Below are 16,202 nucleotides of genomic sequence, written 5' to 3'. Positions count from 1 at the left end.
TTATTATAAAATTGTCTATGTAATATTATTTATATTTTATAATAGCATATTTAACCAACATTTATAAAAGTTAGATGATGATAATGATAATAATAACTCTTTTTTTGGCAAAATCTTTTATATATGACGTATGAATTCATAAACTAGGAAGATAATATTATTAATTAGTTAGTCAACCCATAAACGTCAATTAGTCAACCCATAAACGCAGTAATCAACTTATATAGTAATAAGAGTTGACTTTTGACCAAAACAAAAAAGGTTATGAGGGTTGACTTTGACTTCCCAAACTAACCATTATGGACAGATTGTTTTTTTCTTCTTGTCACTAAACATTTTAAGAACCTGCACTTTCCTGGTCAAAAAAAATATATTCTATAATTCATAATGATGATGATAATTACTGTTTTATTGTCTGTAATTAAAAGAAAATAAAAGTTTTTCAAATTTGGTTAGTTAGATTACAAGAAAATATTTTCTCTCCAAAAAGAGAGAGTGACTAAATCCATATTTCCTTGAAATGATTTTTACAGAGAATCTATTTATAAAGTATTGAAGACAGAAGATTTTATTAAATAGAAACCTGTCTGAACCGATCTCTCGTCTTCTCTCTCTCTCTCCATTGATAGAAAAAAAAAGTCTCTTTCTCTCCGTAGATCTTGGACAGAAGCGCACGACATACATCGGGGAGAAGCTTACAACTGTTGAGAACCCATATCTTCCAAATATCTTGCTGTACAAGTTATCTATATTTGCAAGATGTCAAGGAATGATGTGGAGTACAGTTAATAAGAACGAGTCGTAACGGCCGAGTAGGAACGATTTAGGTTACTATTCTTAGATAATCCAGGATCCGAGATCCGTTATCCGATTCGATTTTCATTTTTTTTGCTCTTCAGACAACTCATTTGATTTCTAAGGTAAATTCCGACAACTTTCTTCTTTACATCCCTAAACGGTCAAACACTGTCTTAAATCTTTCTCCTCGATTCTGTCGTTTTCTTCTTCAGATCTTTGTCTCGATCTCAGTTTCATTGTCACGGTTCTTACAGCGATCCTCCTCTGTACAAGAACCAAACAAAATGGGCGCGCAGATCGTACTGTGTGATGGCTTCGAGGTGGTTTCTCCGCCGGAGATGAGCGACCTGATCCTCTTCGGAAGCGACCAATCTAGCGGCTCAAACTGCGGCGAATCAACGGTCACCACCGAAGAAGACGGCACTGTTTTCTCCGGAGATAGCTCACCGGGAGGTGCAGCTGAAGATGAATGGCCTGAAGCTAAGCCTTTCTCCTTCTACTTCGTTAAGAGACCAGCTTATGATGATCCCGAGATCAAAGCCAAGATCAATGAAGCTGATTCACAGATCTATCACTGTAATAAACTCCGGATTGATATCTCAAATGCTCAAAAATCCGAAAGGGTAAGCCTCCCTTTTGGTTCTTTCTTTGATGCCCTAACCGTGTTGCTTGATGTTTACGTTACCAGTTTTTTATTTTTATTTTGGTAGGCTGAGATTTCGTCTTTGTATGCTCAAATGGAGAGTTTGGGTCCAAAATCAGAAGGATATAAAATGGTTTTCGACGAGAAGAAGAATGAGTTTGATACTCTACATGAAGTTCTACGGAATCAACGGTGCTCTAGCAGTAGCCAGCTTAGCTTTTCAAAGGAGGAACTCAATCATCTTGTAACTCAAACACTCTCTCTAAACCATTCCTTTGTGTAGCAATAAAATGGTTTTAGTCTTGCTGATTATAGACATGTTTCATGGTGGTGGATGCAGATCTACATAGCACATTACGTTATTGAACATGGAAACATTGGTTTGGAGGAAGAACATTGGGTGCTTAAAGAAACCGAGAAGCCTAGTGAGATAGTATTAAGTGAGGATTCTCTTGCAGAGAAAGAAGCTTCCATACAACGTCTCAAGGTAAGCTCTCTAACGATTTAAGGAGTTTTACAAAACATTGTTGAAATCTAATAATGTGAAGGTTTGTTTTTGGTCTCATCAGTTAATGGCTGTGGAAATGAACGAAGTGAAGAAAGAGCTTGAAGCCATTACATGGAACATTAACTGCTTGAGTGACAAACTAAGACAGATTCAGAACAAGATCATGATGTTGGACGTAGAAATGGCGCACATACTTGAGCTACGAGACAGATCGTATGAAAGGATTAAGATGCTGAGGATCCAACGAGACAAAGGGGTAAAGATTTTTTTTGTCTCTCTCTGTTAGTTTTGCTTAATAGATGATGATCTCAAAGATGTGACTAACATCGAGTTATCTCTTTGTTAGAATGCTGCGTGTTTCCAGAGCCTTGCTGTTATGAGGAAAGCTAAAGAACTAGCTGCTTCTGGAAACGTTAGAGATCTTGAAGTGCTCTCTAGCTCCGAGGTTTGTTTATTTCATCTAAGATCTTGAAGTGAATAAGACTCAAGCAACTGTTCTTGATTCTGTCTTTTTAAACAGGTTGATAGATTCATGACTAGTTGGAACAATGACAAGGCTTATAGAGATGATTACGTAAAAAGAATATCACCATCACTCTACGAAAGACAGCTGAGTCTAGATGGACGGATTAGAGATCAAGAAGGTGAAGCTCAGGTTGTTCAAGAAAAGCAAGCCTTATTGAAGAATGGAGAGGAAGGTATGGTGGTAATGCACAAGAGGAACAGAGAAGAGTCCAGCTCCAACTCGTCTCAAGATGAAAATGTAGTCACCGCTAAACAAAAGAAAGAAGTGAGGAAGAAGGTGATAGACTTCAACAGGTCAAGTGATGAGGAGAGTGTAGTTATAGACTTGGAGTTCCCGGTGTATGAGAATCCGAAAAAAGAAGTAGAAGAGGTTGATGAAGAGACTTTGAAGGAGAGAAAACGAGAAGAGCAGCTAGAGAAAGCTAGATTAGCTATGGAAAGGAAGAAGAAGCTACAAGAGAAAGCTGCTGCTAAGGCTGCTTTAAGAGCTCAAAAGGAAGCTGAAAAGAAACTCAAGGCAAATTACATTATTAGTGTCATTAACTCTTCCTATTCATTATTATTCTGTTTCTTAACTCTTTCTTTTGTTTTCAGGAGTGTGAGAAGAAAGCTAAGAAGAAAGCTGCAGCAAACTCTTCTGAAGTAGACCAATCACAAGAAGTAACCAATGAGCTGGAGAAGGTCAAGACTTCAGCAGTTCATAGGTCGTTGTTTCGAAAGCAGAAAAGTTTCAGGTACAAACACCGTGGGAGAGGAACAGAAGCTCTCCCTAAAGCCATCCTAAACCGTAGAAGGGCACATCAATACTGGGTTTGGGGAGTTTCATCTGCTGCACTTGCTCTCGCTCTCTCCCTTGGCGTTTTATTTTTACGGTGAATTGAAGGAAGGAAAGACACACTACAAGGGTATTGACTTTATCTGGTTGGAGAGGAAGAGCTGCTTCATAGACTTTCAAAGTTATCTTATAGTGTCATAACCCTTAGATGTTAGTTTGATATGTTTCTTTTAATGTTGTCTGAAAAACAAGAAACATTCACTTTATAGTGAACATTGTGGACTGAAAATCCACTTAATAGTTATTACAGTCAAGAAACTCGACTGATTACATTTCCTGAGATATTACAAATAATATCAACAAGTCTCAATTTATCTGTCTTGTTACATGTGACATAAAAGCTAAATCTAGTTCTTGCAGAATGGTGTAACAACTAGTTTGAGAAGTTTCAGTAGTTTTTCTAATGCTCCTCTACTTTTACTCTAGTCTTTCTTTATCTTTGCATACGATAGTTTCGACTCTTTGGTTATGCCATTGTGTTTGAAATAGAAGTACGTAGTGATCTGCAAGAAAGCCAATCTAACTCTTGACTTGCGGAAAAAGTAACTATGTTAAAGACCTACGTGCTTACTGCTTATTGTAATCTGGCACAATCTAACGGCCTAAATGGGCCACAATTACGTGTCTTACATTGTTCCACGTGTGGCTGGCCCCGTCCTCCACCGTTCCACTTACTTCCGTGAGGTTTGGATCTTCCTTCCCTAAGTACTTCATTAGCAGTTGAGATAATGTCGGAAAGCAATAGATTCAGTAAAATCAAGTAAGCAAGAAAAGGAACTATGTCGATTAGGTTCTCGGTGAAGAGACTCGCGACGGTGTCTCAAGAACTCATGGCGGAGATGTCTCCGGTTATGTCCTCCGACAAGCTACCACAAAGTTCCACCGCTTCTTCACCGCATTTAAGCAAACGGAGGTATGTCCATGAACTATATATATCCTTTGTAGCTAACATTCAAATGATCAGTTAATAGTTAGACCAAATAAAAGTTAATAGTTATACTTCTTCAAACATGATTTGTTTGTTGCTCTCGAAGATTTATGAGTGAACCGTTGTTACATTCGATTTCAATTTGCTTTTATTAGCTAAAATGGAAAAAAAAACAATGAACTAGTTTGTTTGTAGATAATCTTCAAAAACTGCTTGTATATAAACATAAATAGACATTCAGAGAAAATTTACTAAGCTGGGTATTGAATCAAGTTCAACTGAATTTGAATGAATTGATGGTTTCTATGATTCTAGTGTTATATAGTGTTATCTAATTAGGCATTTCATCAGTTTTAAATTGTATTATTAGATTAAATATTTGTAATGATTTATATAAAATATAAAGAATTAGTTTGTGTCATTAGGTTGAGATTTAAAGATATTTTATATCATTTATCTATCTAAAATTATTGATCACTATAATACATTAGATTTGAAAATTTCATTATAAATTTAAAAGAAATATTCTTGAATGATGTCTTTAATCCAAATTGAAGACGAAACTCTTAAACTGTTTTCCTTTCAAATGTACCTATAAATTATTTTGTGTTTTTCATGTGTGTATCTACCTGGGTAGATTGAGCTTAGGAGTCGACAGATTTTGAGCTTGTGGAGCTTGAGCTTGAACAGACGGAGCTGGAGGAACTGGAGCTAGAGGTGCTGAAGGAGATGTTTGTAAAGACATCAGAACTTTTATGGCTAAGAATAATTAAAATGGTTTTTTTTTTTTAATTTGGTTAATGTATGACTTTTTCTAGTTATGAGAAGAACACGAAAGCTTAGTAGAAACGTAATTTACAAAGAAATAGATGATTTTATAGAACAATGAAATTGCAAATAAAAATTACCTTAGAACTGAATGCAATATTATAAAGAGATAATATCTCGTAAAATATGTTCATGAGTTACAAGATGATACTGCACTAATTATGTATGTAATTAAGACCCAATAATTAATCTTTTTGGATATTCGAATAATCAGTAAAAAGGTAAAACAAATTCCCAAAAATCTAAAGTCTGTAAATATCCGCTGAATTAACATTTTATTCAAAATGGAGGTGGGGGAGAAACGGAATGTTTAATAATTATAACTAGATTATGATTCGCGTTTTTAAAGTTCAGGATTCTTTTTATTTAGAATAAGTAAATTTAAAAGAATTATAATACCTATGATTATGTAACTTTTGTTGTTATAAATCTATTATATTTTCAACTATATTATGTAATGGATTTTAAAAGAAAAAATAAATAAATAAAATTGTGGAATCAACCATCCACACTGCTTAGCAGATGAACACAAAAGAATCTCATCAAAGAAATAAAACTCACATTTGTTGTTTTGGGAAGATTAGAGGGTGGCACAGTAGAAATCTCATCAAGCAGGTCACTGCTATTTTAAATGAAATGTTGTAATTATATTGATGACTTTATAGGCTATCGTTGCTGTTTAAAATGAAACCCATAAAAAGCTGCCCTTTACGCTTTTACAGTTTTACCAATCTGTCTACGAATGATCAATCTCTCAATTTGTTGTTTGGAGAAGATCAAAGGAGGACACATTAGAAATCTCATCAAGCATGTCAATTTTTTAGTTAAAAAAAACAAGCTCTCAATTTGTTTTTGTTGGGCCGAAATGTGATGAAGTAATTAAGTGGTAATATACACGTTTAAGGTAAGTAGGAATATTCGATAGGTTGGTACAAATAATTTCAATATTTTTTTAATTAAAATTTAAAATACAGTGGCACTGATATATATACTTACAAAAAATAAGGGAACTTAAAAAACTATTTCAATTTTAATAGTATAGATATTTTTTAATTAAAATTTAAATGCAGTGGCACTAATGTAAATACTTATAAAGAAATAAAGGGATTTACAAAAAGGTACTTTTCATTTTTAATAGTGTGTAGATTTTTCAGTTTTAATAGTGTGTAGATATTCTTCACTTCCTGTGGATTAATATGATAGCATCTCTTTTCTTGTAGGGCCAAAACTTGAACAGGCACCGATTACTAAATGAATACAAATTATCATATTCTACCATTTTTCACTTTGTTCTTGACAAAATTACAAAAGAATACAATAGCTTACAAAACGAAAGTAAAACCCATATAGTTTACCTCTAAGCATATACTTTTGATGTGCTAAAACATTTGTATTTCTAGTGAGGACCAAAATTGGAAGATGGAGAGAATCAAAGGGAGATGTGAGAAAAGGAGGGAAAGTACAGTTTTGCTTATGAAACCTTTTATATCTTGTCTCTTTCAGTAGCCACTACTTATAACTATATATCTTTCATAAACTGTTGTAATGTATAGTTAAAAATGTAGCAGAGAAAGCTTGGACTGTTTATTTTATTCCCACAAACAGACAAATAGGTTGGAATAGAAAGAAAGAAAAAGTAGAAGAGCAGATAGAAGTGGTGACGATTGCATCTTACAGAGGAAATGCCAATGCTTTGTTTCATTTTCTGATTCTTTAGCTGGTCCAAACTGAAAGACTCTTTACTTGTTTCAGTGACCAGTAAGACTTATGAACAATGGAATCTGCAGAGGTCTCTCTTCTTCTCTCCTAGCAATTTTTCAAAGAACAAAACAAGGTTAAAACAAAGTAAAGGATCTGTCACTTTATGGTGGTGTATTATTAGGTGAAAAAAATTTCTTTTGAGCAGCTAAACTTTAAAGCCTAAATATCAGAGCATCTGTAGCAAAATTTGTTCCAAGTGTCATTTGAAATGACTTCCTACGTAAAGTGACCTCAAATTTTTTACCACATTTTAATCTGTGACTGCACTCCCACTAAATAGAATCTTTCTAGGTAAAAATTATAAATGTCTAACACCGGAAAGAAAGAATGAAAGAAAAAGTGTGCAAGCATCAACTAAATGCGTTTATCTGCCATGCTCCAGAACAGATCAATTATTCATGCTGCATAAATCAACGGCCACAAACAAGGCAGAGCTGAAACCAAATACAAACCAACATGTAATCAAAGAAGGCAAGGTAGAAGTTTAAACTGAATATAACAATGTTTCCACTAATCCTAACCTAAAATGATCCGAAGCTAAATAACAGTTGCAGCTAGAGATCCTAACACAGATCTCCTTTTCCCTCGCGGTTGTGCCAAGTTGATTGGTGCACTAACTTAACTGAGGCTAAGCAGTATTACCGCAGAGACAAACTCTGTGAAGTTCAAGCAAAGGCATCTGCTGCAACTGTTGCAGACACCAAGAAACGCTTTTGTCAACAATGCAGCAGGTAACACTAACTTCTTCCGGATTATCAAGAAAAATCCTTTTCAGTTTTTGATATATTTGGGGTGTTTGAGCAGATTTCATGAGCTATCAGAGTTTGATGAACCTAAAAGAAGTTCCTCTGGTGACAGTTTCGGAGAAGGGTCAGGCCGGAGAGGGTTTAATGGTAAACATGAAACTTCCTATGACCAACTCATCATTCAAGCGACCACAGATAAGATAAACATATATAAACACACTCGCTGCTCTCTCTTCTGTCACCTAACTTCTATATCTACATTCTCTTGTTATCCAAATAATTGGCATCTAACCATGTCAAGAAAAGTAACTAGCGGTACTGAATCCTACACCAATATATAACTACAAAACTCTTGTACGTTTCAAGAAATAATTATGATGTGTTTTTTTACTTTCGAGTCTCACTTGATACTTGTTAATAATACTACTTGAATAGGCTTATAAATATATAATACAGATTCAAGGGATAGGAGGAGCAGAAAACTAACCGTTAACTGAGCTCACTGAAATCTCACGACCACCACTGAGATATCATCTGAGCTTTTTCTTGCAACAGCTTCCTCTGCAAGGCGCTTTGCTGCAGACTTTGCATCTTTTATTCCCTTAACCGAGTCAACCGCTTCTTGGTTCGACATAACCTATAAGATTCTAAATAATCACCCAACCATACAAGTGAATCGCTAAGAGTAATATTATGAGAGAAGTAAAACCTTCCAAAGTCCATCACTAGCTAGGATAAGAAACTCTGCATCATCATCAACGACTTCCATCGTAACATATGGTTCAGAACTCAAATGCATCTTCAAACTCTTATCACCAAAGGCCCTTGTCACAGCCAGTTGACCATCAACTCTAGGAACATCCCCTGAATGTTTTCAACACAAGAAAAACTCAAGCATATGCAACAACAAGATCAGACTATATTAACCAGTGTTCTAAAAATCAAAAAACGATTTTTATAAAGCAATTAAAATAAATAAAAAATCGGTCTAGGCGTTAAAAAATCGGTCTAGGTCCACCTAAACATTAATCCCATATAAAAGGTCTAATTTTTTTTTTATAACCTTGGGATCCCAAATACGACTTGGTTAACGCTAGCGATTTTTTTGAACATATTGATATAAAATGAATAAGATACCTGGAAAGTTTGAAACGAATCCTCCTCTGCTCTCTACTTCATCCTTCTCCATGTTAGGTTCATGATCCACAGAGAGTGGCTTGGCAACACCACTTTTACAAATAACAGCTCGAGAGTCTCCAACGTTAGCAACCACCAGCTTCTGACAGTTGATTAATATAGCAGTCACAGCAGTGGAACCTCCTTTCCCCAAGTCAGTAGCCTTGTCTAGAATCTTAGTGTCCGTTATGTAATAAGCTTTCTTTATCGCTTTCTCGGGTTCTTGCCAGAAATTTGGCTGCATGCAAGGTTATTATAAGTACATATTCTCAAGATTTACATGCAGATTAGAGAGATATTAACTTACCTCTTTCAAGATGTTGTCAAACAAATGGGAGCACAAGTAGTCAGGAATCTCGTGGCTGAGATGGCCATCGAAGATAGCAAAGAGGCCAAGCTCATTGTCATCGACTTCTTTAAACTTGGCAACCACGTAATCCTCCATCTCGTGGAGAGCTTTCCCTTTCAACAAGTGGAAACCGTGCGTGATCTGCTTCGACATCTTGCTCTTGCCCTTCCCTGAATCTGTTGACGAACCAAGCCCAACTTTCTCCTATACCAAAGATAATAACAGCAGTCAACTTTCTTATTAGACAAGCCAAGAGTGGACAAGTTATCACCGAGGGTGTTGAAACCCTCGTATGTATAGTATTGTATCTGGATCAAGAACCGTAAGCTTATCTCAGATTCCAACAAGCTTATCTGGATCTCACGGATACATGGAATCTAGCTACTATGGCTAGGTTGTTAAAATCTTGATATTTTCAAGTAACGTGGGAAAGAAGAAAGAACAGAGAGTGTTGAAAACCCTAAGTATATCAAGAACCGTAAGCTCATCTCAGATTCCAACAAGCTTGTCCTTATCTAACGGATACATGGAATCTAGCTACGTTCGACCGATCCTCTAAGAAGTACCTACTCAAATTATAATGGCTAGGTTATCGAAATCTTGATACCGTAAGCGATTTTTTTCAGGTAACGTGGGAAATAAGAAAGAATCGAGACCTTGACGGTTTCCTTCATCTTGTGGAGAACTTCCTTACCCGTCATGGTTCGAAGATGAGAACTCGATTGTAAATGTAATATGTTGATGTAATAAAAGAACACAAGCGTAAATGCATATGCGACATTATCTTGTTTCTAGAGAGCGAGAGAGTGTCGGGTAAGATGACACGAACGTCATAAGTTGCATGTCAGCTTCCACCGCCGCTTTCTTTGCGGCTATGACTGACGTTTTAGCACCACCTTTGACTTTTTTTTTCTTTTTTGCTAAACATGTAACAAATAATGAACGGCCGAAAATGTTTCTGTTGCATGATTCTCTTTACATGGGCAGTTAAATGGGCTCAACTAGACTTTCTTTTAATGCTTTTAACTCAGGCTGGATATGGGTCGGTTCTTTGCTGATGCTTTCAAAACAACACGAATAAAACGTAGTAATATGTTCATGTTTACAAATATACTTAGTTTGCGTTTTGCTTTCTTGGAGAGGTTCGCGTTATACAGTATCAACTATCAAGTCTATATATATGATTCTATATGAGTAAATGAATTAATTCTCGCTGATTAATCAAATGTACAATTGGCCTGGTTTATATACATGAATCAATTAGACCAACCAGATGCCTTAAACCAAAACCAAAAGAAACCAGATTTCGGTTTATACTATACCGATGTGCAACCACCAAAAGATCAGTATCAAACAGGAAACTTTTTTTTTAACAGAACAGCTATCAAAAAGGAAACTATACAAGTAATATATATAAAAAATATATATATATATATATATATATGGACAAAGCAATTAGAAGTTCAAAAACACTGGTAATCTAACCTATACTAAAAGGTGAATATGAAGCCTTGTGAGACTATCCACGTCAGAAAAAATATTTAACCAATTAGAACATTTCTTTTTACCACGTCACAGATAGAAATGAAAATGTTGGACCTGATTTTTTTTATCTGTTCCAAAATTTCCGTGTGGCCTGTTAAGCCCAAACTTGAGATGCTGATTTGTTGATATGTTTCGTCTCTTCTACTTCTCCATCTCTGTTGCCGATTCTTTCACCTCTGTTTTTTTTTTGTTGGTAAAACCACCGTTTCTTTTATGGTAAAACCTCCGTTTTTTTGATGAAACCAACCTCATTAATTTTTATCAATAAAAGCAGATGGATTGTTGGTTGTGCGGCTGTGCGATTGACATCAAAATTCACAAAGGTAAGTCTTTCCATCAGTATGCATCTCGATTGTTTGCGCAAAAATATTGATTTTCTTTCTTGCGTTTGCTGATTCCTGGCACAATTCATTTTTATCCTTAGGATGAGTCCCCTGTTCGTTTTATCAACGCTGCGACAAGCCGCGGCAGCTCAAAATCATCTCTTCAGTTACGGCAAACACGTGACTCGCCGATTTGTAGGCCGTTCGTTCTAGATCCACCATTGAAGTGGGTCTCTTCAGATTTGGGAATCTTGGAATGGGAAGAAATCCGGTGAATTTATGGGGGTTAGTATGCTTCTCCTTGATGGAAAATTAATTCCGGTAAGCAAACACATGACCACCTTCCAATTTCATGAAGATTTTATACTTTACAATTCATAGAAAAGTAGTCTACTTTTGTTTCTTTCACTTTTCATTTCATCTGTTTGAAACCTAGAATACATGCCTAGACAGGTCATGTCTGAACTCTTTCATTCTTCTCTCTTCCATGGATCTGTTTCTTAAAATTATAGCACTTCATTACTGAGCTTGGAAGCTGTCTGTTCTTCTGTAGACGCCACGCCGTCAATGGTTTACGGTTTCTGAGAAAAGGGACCCTTTTCAATAAAGCATAAATCTTTGCTAATATTGTCGAATCAATTGATGAATGGTTATAAAGGTATAGTTTTTCTTTTTGTTGTTATTGCAGTTACTTTGTCGAAGACAAAAAGAAAGGAAGGGAGGGAGGGAGCACAAGGAGAGTGTTGTTAATTAAAACAGAGAGGCTGTCAAGAAATAATTCTGAATATGCTTTCTCTTTTGAAAACATGAGAAATATCAAATTCAAGGAGTTCAGACAACAATATAGACACAATGGAAGGTCGGTTTCTTTGTTGTTGTTTTTGTAACTATGAATAAATGGGCGTTGCTTGAATGTAATTGAGATTAATATATGTACATTAAGTCTTTGATTTGTAGTTTGGTTCTTATTGGTTCAGGCTCAAACAAAGTGATGCAGGTTGTCTTGGTCATTCTGCTTCTGATGAAATCCGTCATGCCATCTTTAGAGCCTCAAGGTTGTGTACTATGTTTCTTAAAGTTGTATTATACTTGGTCTAAACTGTTGTCTGATGCGTTTTTGCATATGTTTTGGAATGTTTTTTAAGCTGCTTTATGGTGATGCTGGACTTCTTATTGCAGATATGCCAAATGAAGAGGTTGAAAAGGTATAATCTCTCTCCTGCAGTCCTCTTTTTTACAAAGCAACAGTGAAGGACTTATGTTGTATCCATCTCTCTCTTGGCTTTCCCGTATCTTCAAAATTCTTCTTTTGGTTATTATCGCAGCTTATTTAACGCGATGACTTATTTAACGCTTCTGAAAGTTCAGAATTTTCAAGGACTAGAAGCACTGCTGTAGAAACGGCTTGTGAGTAAAACTATTGCAAGCTTCATTGTGTTTATCTTCATTACTGATTAACTCTGTTTTGGTACAAATGATTGATCATGTTGAGTATTGCAGGTTGGCTTTTCCTGATACTACTTCTGGAACACACTTCTATTTTGGCAATGAATGTCTCACCGGCCAGAGTTTTCTAGCAGCGTAAGAGATTCCATACTAACTGTTGTTTATGAAATCTGATACACACTGTTCTCCAAAGACGGATTAATTTTTTTTAGTAGTTTATCTGGATCTGATGATGGTTACAGCTTCACATCTTCCAAGTATGGAGATGTGCGAAAAAATGAAACAGTTACTCTTGCTGAACTGAACAATTACGTACTGAACTCTCCACCGCAGGTTCGTCCACTTAGTTCGTTTTATAGCTATATATGTTTGATTCTCTGAAATCATCAAGACAGTCCGGTGGACCCAACAACACAAGCTCCTCAAACTTCTGCTCCCAAGAAATTTCTGATGCCCAAGAAGACCCATTGCATTTAAGAGATCCAACGCAGGAGTTTATGAGTTATAAACAGAGGTTGCGGTCCCATTAGCTATCTAGAATTTTAAGTATGAGTCCAATAATAAAGTAGTACTTTCCGTTCTCACCGAACCCAGCGTAATCTGGTTATTTTCTTATTACGGTTTAGTTTTGGTTTCAAATTTTTTGTTTCGATGGTATCAATTTTTTTTACAGCCGAAGGTATAAATCTTAAGACTTTAAAATGAAGATAAGTGTACCTCATGTTGTAAGATGAATTATTAAACAGCACAACTAACAGACAGATTAGAACGACCCAATTTAGTTTTACCAGTGTGACTTGATTCATAAATTGAATTTAAACATCCTGTGGAGTTGCACAGAAAATATCATCCACGCATTGGCATCTTACATCAAGCAAAGCCTGCGCAATTGTACATCGTCAATCGTAAACATTGAAACCATGTCTAGATTTAATTTTCAAAACCTCAATACACTTGGGAATGCAGAGCTGAACTGACATAGCAGGTTTCTTGAGATCAACGTATCTATCTCCCAACATAAGTTAAGAGTTTTGTGGAAAAATGTTTTATTACTTTCCACATGACTTCCGATCATTACAAGGTTTATTAAGAACTTTTTTTAGGCTATAAGCATTTAATGGTATCTACATATGATTTAAAATAACCAATTAAAAAACAAGTTAAATTTCTTAAAATAATACCATTTTACAAAAACGTTTTCAATCAAAAATATCCTAACATTTGAGTTTGGAGTTTAGTATTCAAGGGGTGGGGTTGGATTTATAAACTTTTATAAATAATTCTTAAATATTTAGTTTCTTATTGTCTAACAAAAAACTATTTAAAGTCCATTAAATTTCATAAAATATTATTGTAATATTAAATTAAAATTAAAGTATTATATTTATTAATATTACAATTATTAAAATTAAACTCATAATTGATTTTTTTTTATTTTACGATGATGCTTAAAAGCCATGTATGTACAAAAGTGAACAATAAATATATAAAATCATATATCCATTATGAGTCTTTGCAGAAAAAAATCAAAACTAAACAAAAACAACAATTAGTTCTCCACAAATTAACATAGTTTAAATATATTTAAAACCACAAAAAATTAAATATGTGAATTAAATAAAAAACTTAATCAATGTAAAAATTTGAAAATAGTGGTAAAAATAGTTAGAATTAAAATTAAGCAACATATGAAAAACTGATTAATAGCTGTATCAATTCCTTAAAAACCAAGTTGAAAATTAATTATTTATACATATTATCTATCAAAAACATACACTCCCTAAAATAACCACAGCCAACACACAAAATAATGAATAGCGCACCAATCTATAGATTATTTCAACATCATTCACTCATAAACTCTATAAAATATTACATTATGTAACAAAACACCAAAATTCAAAAAACTAACACAGACAAACATAAAATATAACCATTAAAATCATGAACTATTTTAATAAAAAAACACAAAATCATGATTACTACATCCAACCATAGTTAAATAATATCACATATCGATTGATAAAAAATATATAAACAATATTTTATTTTAATAAACAAAAAATATCCAAAAATAATTAATAGACTTTTGATAAGAAACGACAGTTAATCAACCAATTACTATTTTGTCCTAACATATATGTCACACTTTTATACGAAAAGATGATACCAGTATAAGAAAAACAATCAATCATAAGTTAACAATTAAAAATAATAAATAAATATAAAAATGAACTAAATACGTTATTATGACAAAAATAACTAAATATCATATTTATTTAATTTAGAATATATTTTATATATTTCTAATTCATTTTACTTTACAAATTCTTAGAATCTGATTTAATAGATTCAATGATACACAATCAAACATATTAAAATGGTTGTAGATGTTCAAAAATTGATTTCACATTAGCAACTTAATCTATAATATTGTTTTAAGTGCATTATTTGAGAATTGTGTTCTTCATATTCATTCATTTACGATATAATTATGTCTTTTTCAATTAAGATAATCTAAACTGCCAACAAAATAACAAAAAAAATGCAAATTAGTTATACAAAATTTTAAATATAATATAGTATAAAATGCAATAGTTCAAATACACATAAAATGATAAATTTTCAATAAATAGCTCTTAGAGAATATTATTATAATTTTAATTTTTAATATTTTGTTTTGCTGCATGGAAACAAAAGTATTTGACATAATTTAAGGATTCTTTCAATGTACATCACTTTTAGATTTCAATTGTTCTTCATTTCTTCACTGCCTTAACACTTAATAACAAATTCATATAGATTTTCTTATCACCAAATAATAAATAATCAATATTAAAATTTTAATATATATATTGGCTGATTTTAACGTTAAAAATGTTCGAATTATATGCTCATTTTGACCATATTTTCATAAAATTCAAATAAACAAGATAAAAGAATAATTGAATTTGAACTAATTTTTTTTAATTCAGTTTGGTTACCAACTTATATGTATTTTGATATATTGAAAGAAAAACAGATAAATTTTAATAATTTTAAAATTTAGTCAACAAAATCAATACAAATAATTGCAAATTTGTTTAATAATTTATATATCACATTCAGTCTAAGTATAAAATTTTTAGTCAAATCCAAAATCCATAATAAACTAAATAAAATTATAATATAGGAGAAAACCCCGGGCGTAGCCCGGGAAAAATCTCTAGTATTATTAAAAGAAGGAAATCTAGTTACAAACATAAAACCCAAAAAATTAAACATAATGGCCTAACACTGGTCCAAACTTCAAACAGACCAAAAAGAGACCTAATCTCAAAAAACGTGAGACGCGACACACATGTCACGCCGAACAAAGACGTGTCGAAAATCTCAACAGCGAAGCACGACACGCGTCAGAAAGATAATCATGTCGGAGACTGGACGGCGTTTCACCGGACTTTGCCGGAAACCGAACGGCGCCTCACCGGATCACACTGGGAGAAAGCACTTACCCAAACTCACCACTTCATCAGCTTTGCATGTTATCACCGGAGAGTATCAGACGAGAAATCAAGATCTCATCCAGAAACAAAATCTCCATCCAAACGGTTAAAATCATTCACTCAACTTTCATACACCATTATCCCTTGATTTCAGATCATCGGAAAGCATCAATCGAACAAATTGAAATCTCATCCGTCACATCAAGCCATCAAAACATGAAATCAAGCCGAGTCACCACTCAAGAATCCATAGACAGAACCGCCATCAATGAGAGGATAGTACGACGCGGGAACAGAGCCGGCGAA

General features: G+C 34.0%; 2 protein-coding genes and 1 long non-coding RNA gene across 6 annotated transcripts; 2 read left to right on the top strand and 1 right to left on the bottom strand.

The window, feature by feature from the left end:
* The first annotated feature begins 275 nt into the window (after window positions 1-275).
* LOC106444030 (proton pump-interactor 2-like) lies at window positions 276-3,779 on the top strand. Its single transcript, XM_048776463.1, has 7 exons — window positions 276-1,421; window positions 1,509-1,685; window positions 1,782-1,928; window positions 2,011-2,205; window positions 2,296-2,394; window positions 2,470-2,991; window positions 3,069-3,779. The coding sequence occupies exons 1-7, from the start codon at window positions 1,083-1,085 to the stop codon at window positions 3,348-3,350; spliced, it is 1,761 nt and encodes a 586-aa protein (XP_048632420.1). The 5' UTR covers window positions 276-1,082; the 3' UTR covers window positions 3,351-3,779.
* Window positions 3,780-6,625: 2,846 nt separating this feature from the next.
* LOC106444029 (probable protein phosphatase 2C 39) lies at window positions 6,626-9,887 on the bottom strand. Its single transcript, XM_048776460.1, has 6 exons — window positions 9,754-9,887; window positions 9,056-9,301; window positions 8,710-8,986; window positions 8,282-8,436; window positions 8,060-8,209; window positions 6,626-6,871 (listed from the first exon to the last, which is right to left on the bottom strand). Exons 1-5 carry the CDS (start codon window positions 9,796-9,798, stop codon window positions 8,072-8,074), a joined length of 861 nt encoding a protein of 286 aa, XP_048632417.1. The 5' UTR covers window positions 9,799-9,887; the 3' UTR covers window positions 6,626-6,871; window positions 8,060-8,071.
* Window positions 9,888-10,039: 152 nt separating this feature from the next.
* On the top strand, window positions 10,040-13,330 carry LOC106444028. 4 transcript variants are annotated; one of them, XR_007338247.1, is made up of 6 exons: window positions 10,040-10,965; window positions 11,067-11,824; window positions 11,943-12,020; window positions 12,145-12,170; window positions 12,291-12,372; window positions 12,466-13,330. It is a non-coding gene; the product is annotated as an uncharacterized LOC106444028 (long non-coding RNA). The 4 variants fall into 4 exon arrangements; XR_007338248.1 differs by having other exon boundaries at window positions 11,943-12,170; XR_007338249.1 differs by having other exon boundaries at window positions 11,067-12,170; window positions 12,466-12,546; window positions 12,745-13,330.
* Window positions 13,331-16,202: the final 2,872 nt, after the last annotated feature.

The sequence above is a fragment of the Brassica napus genome, chromosome A3, assembly GCF_020379485.1.
Source record: "Brassica napus cultivar Da-Ae chromosome A3, Da-Ae, whole genome shotgun sequence".
Taxonomy (NCBI): Eukaryota; Viridiplantae; Streptophyta; class Magnoliopsida; order Brassicales; family Brassicaceae; genus Brassica; species Brassica napus.
Note: the sequence above shows the minus strand (reverse complement) of the source record. Positions and strands in the feature narration are given on the sequence as shown.

Bases quoted from the DNA above. Each gene is read 5' to 3' on its own strand.
- LOC106444030 (XM_048776463.1), top strand. From the start codon at position 1,083: ATGGGCGCGCAGATCGTACTGTGTGATGGCTTCGAGGTGGTTTCTCCG. The intron at 1,686-1,781 runs GTAACTCAAACA...TGGTGGATGCAG, and splicing joins AGGAGGAACTCAATCATCTT to ATCTACATAGCACATTACGT. The intron at 1,929-2,010 runs GTAAGCTCTCTA...TGGTCTCATCAG, and splicing joins CTTCCATACAACGTCTCAAG to TTAATGGCTGTGGAAATGAA.
- LOC106444029 (XM_048776460.1), bottom strand. From the start codon at position 9,798: ATGACGGGTAAGGAAGTTCTCCACAAGATGAAGGAAACCGTCAAG. The intron at 8,987-9,055 runs GTAAGTTAATAT...CCTTGCATGCAG, and splicing joins TTGACAACATCTTGAAAGAG to CCAAATTTCTGGCAAGAACC. The intron at 8,437-8,709 runs GTATCTTATTCA...GAAAACATTCAG, and splicing joins ATTCGTTTCAAACTTTCCAG to GGGATGTTCCTAGAGTTGAT.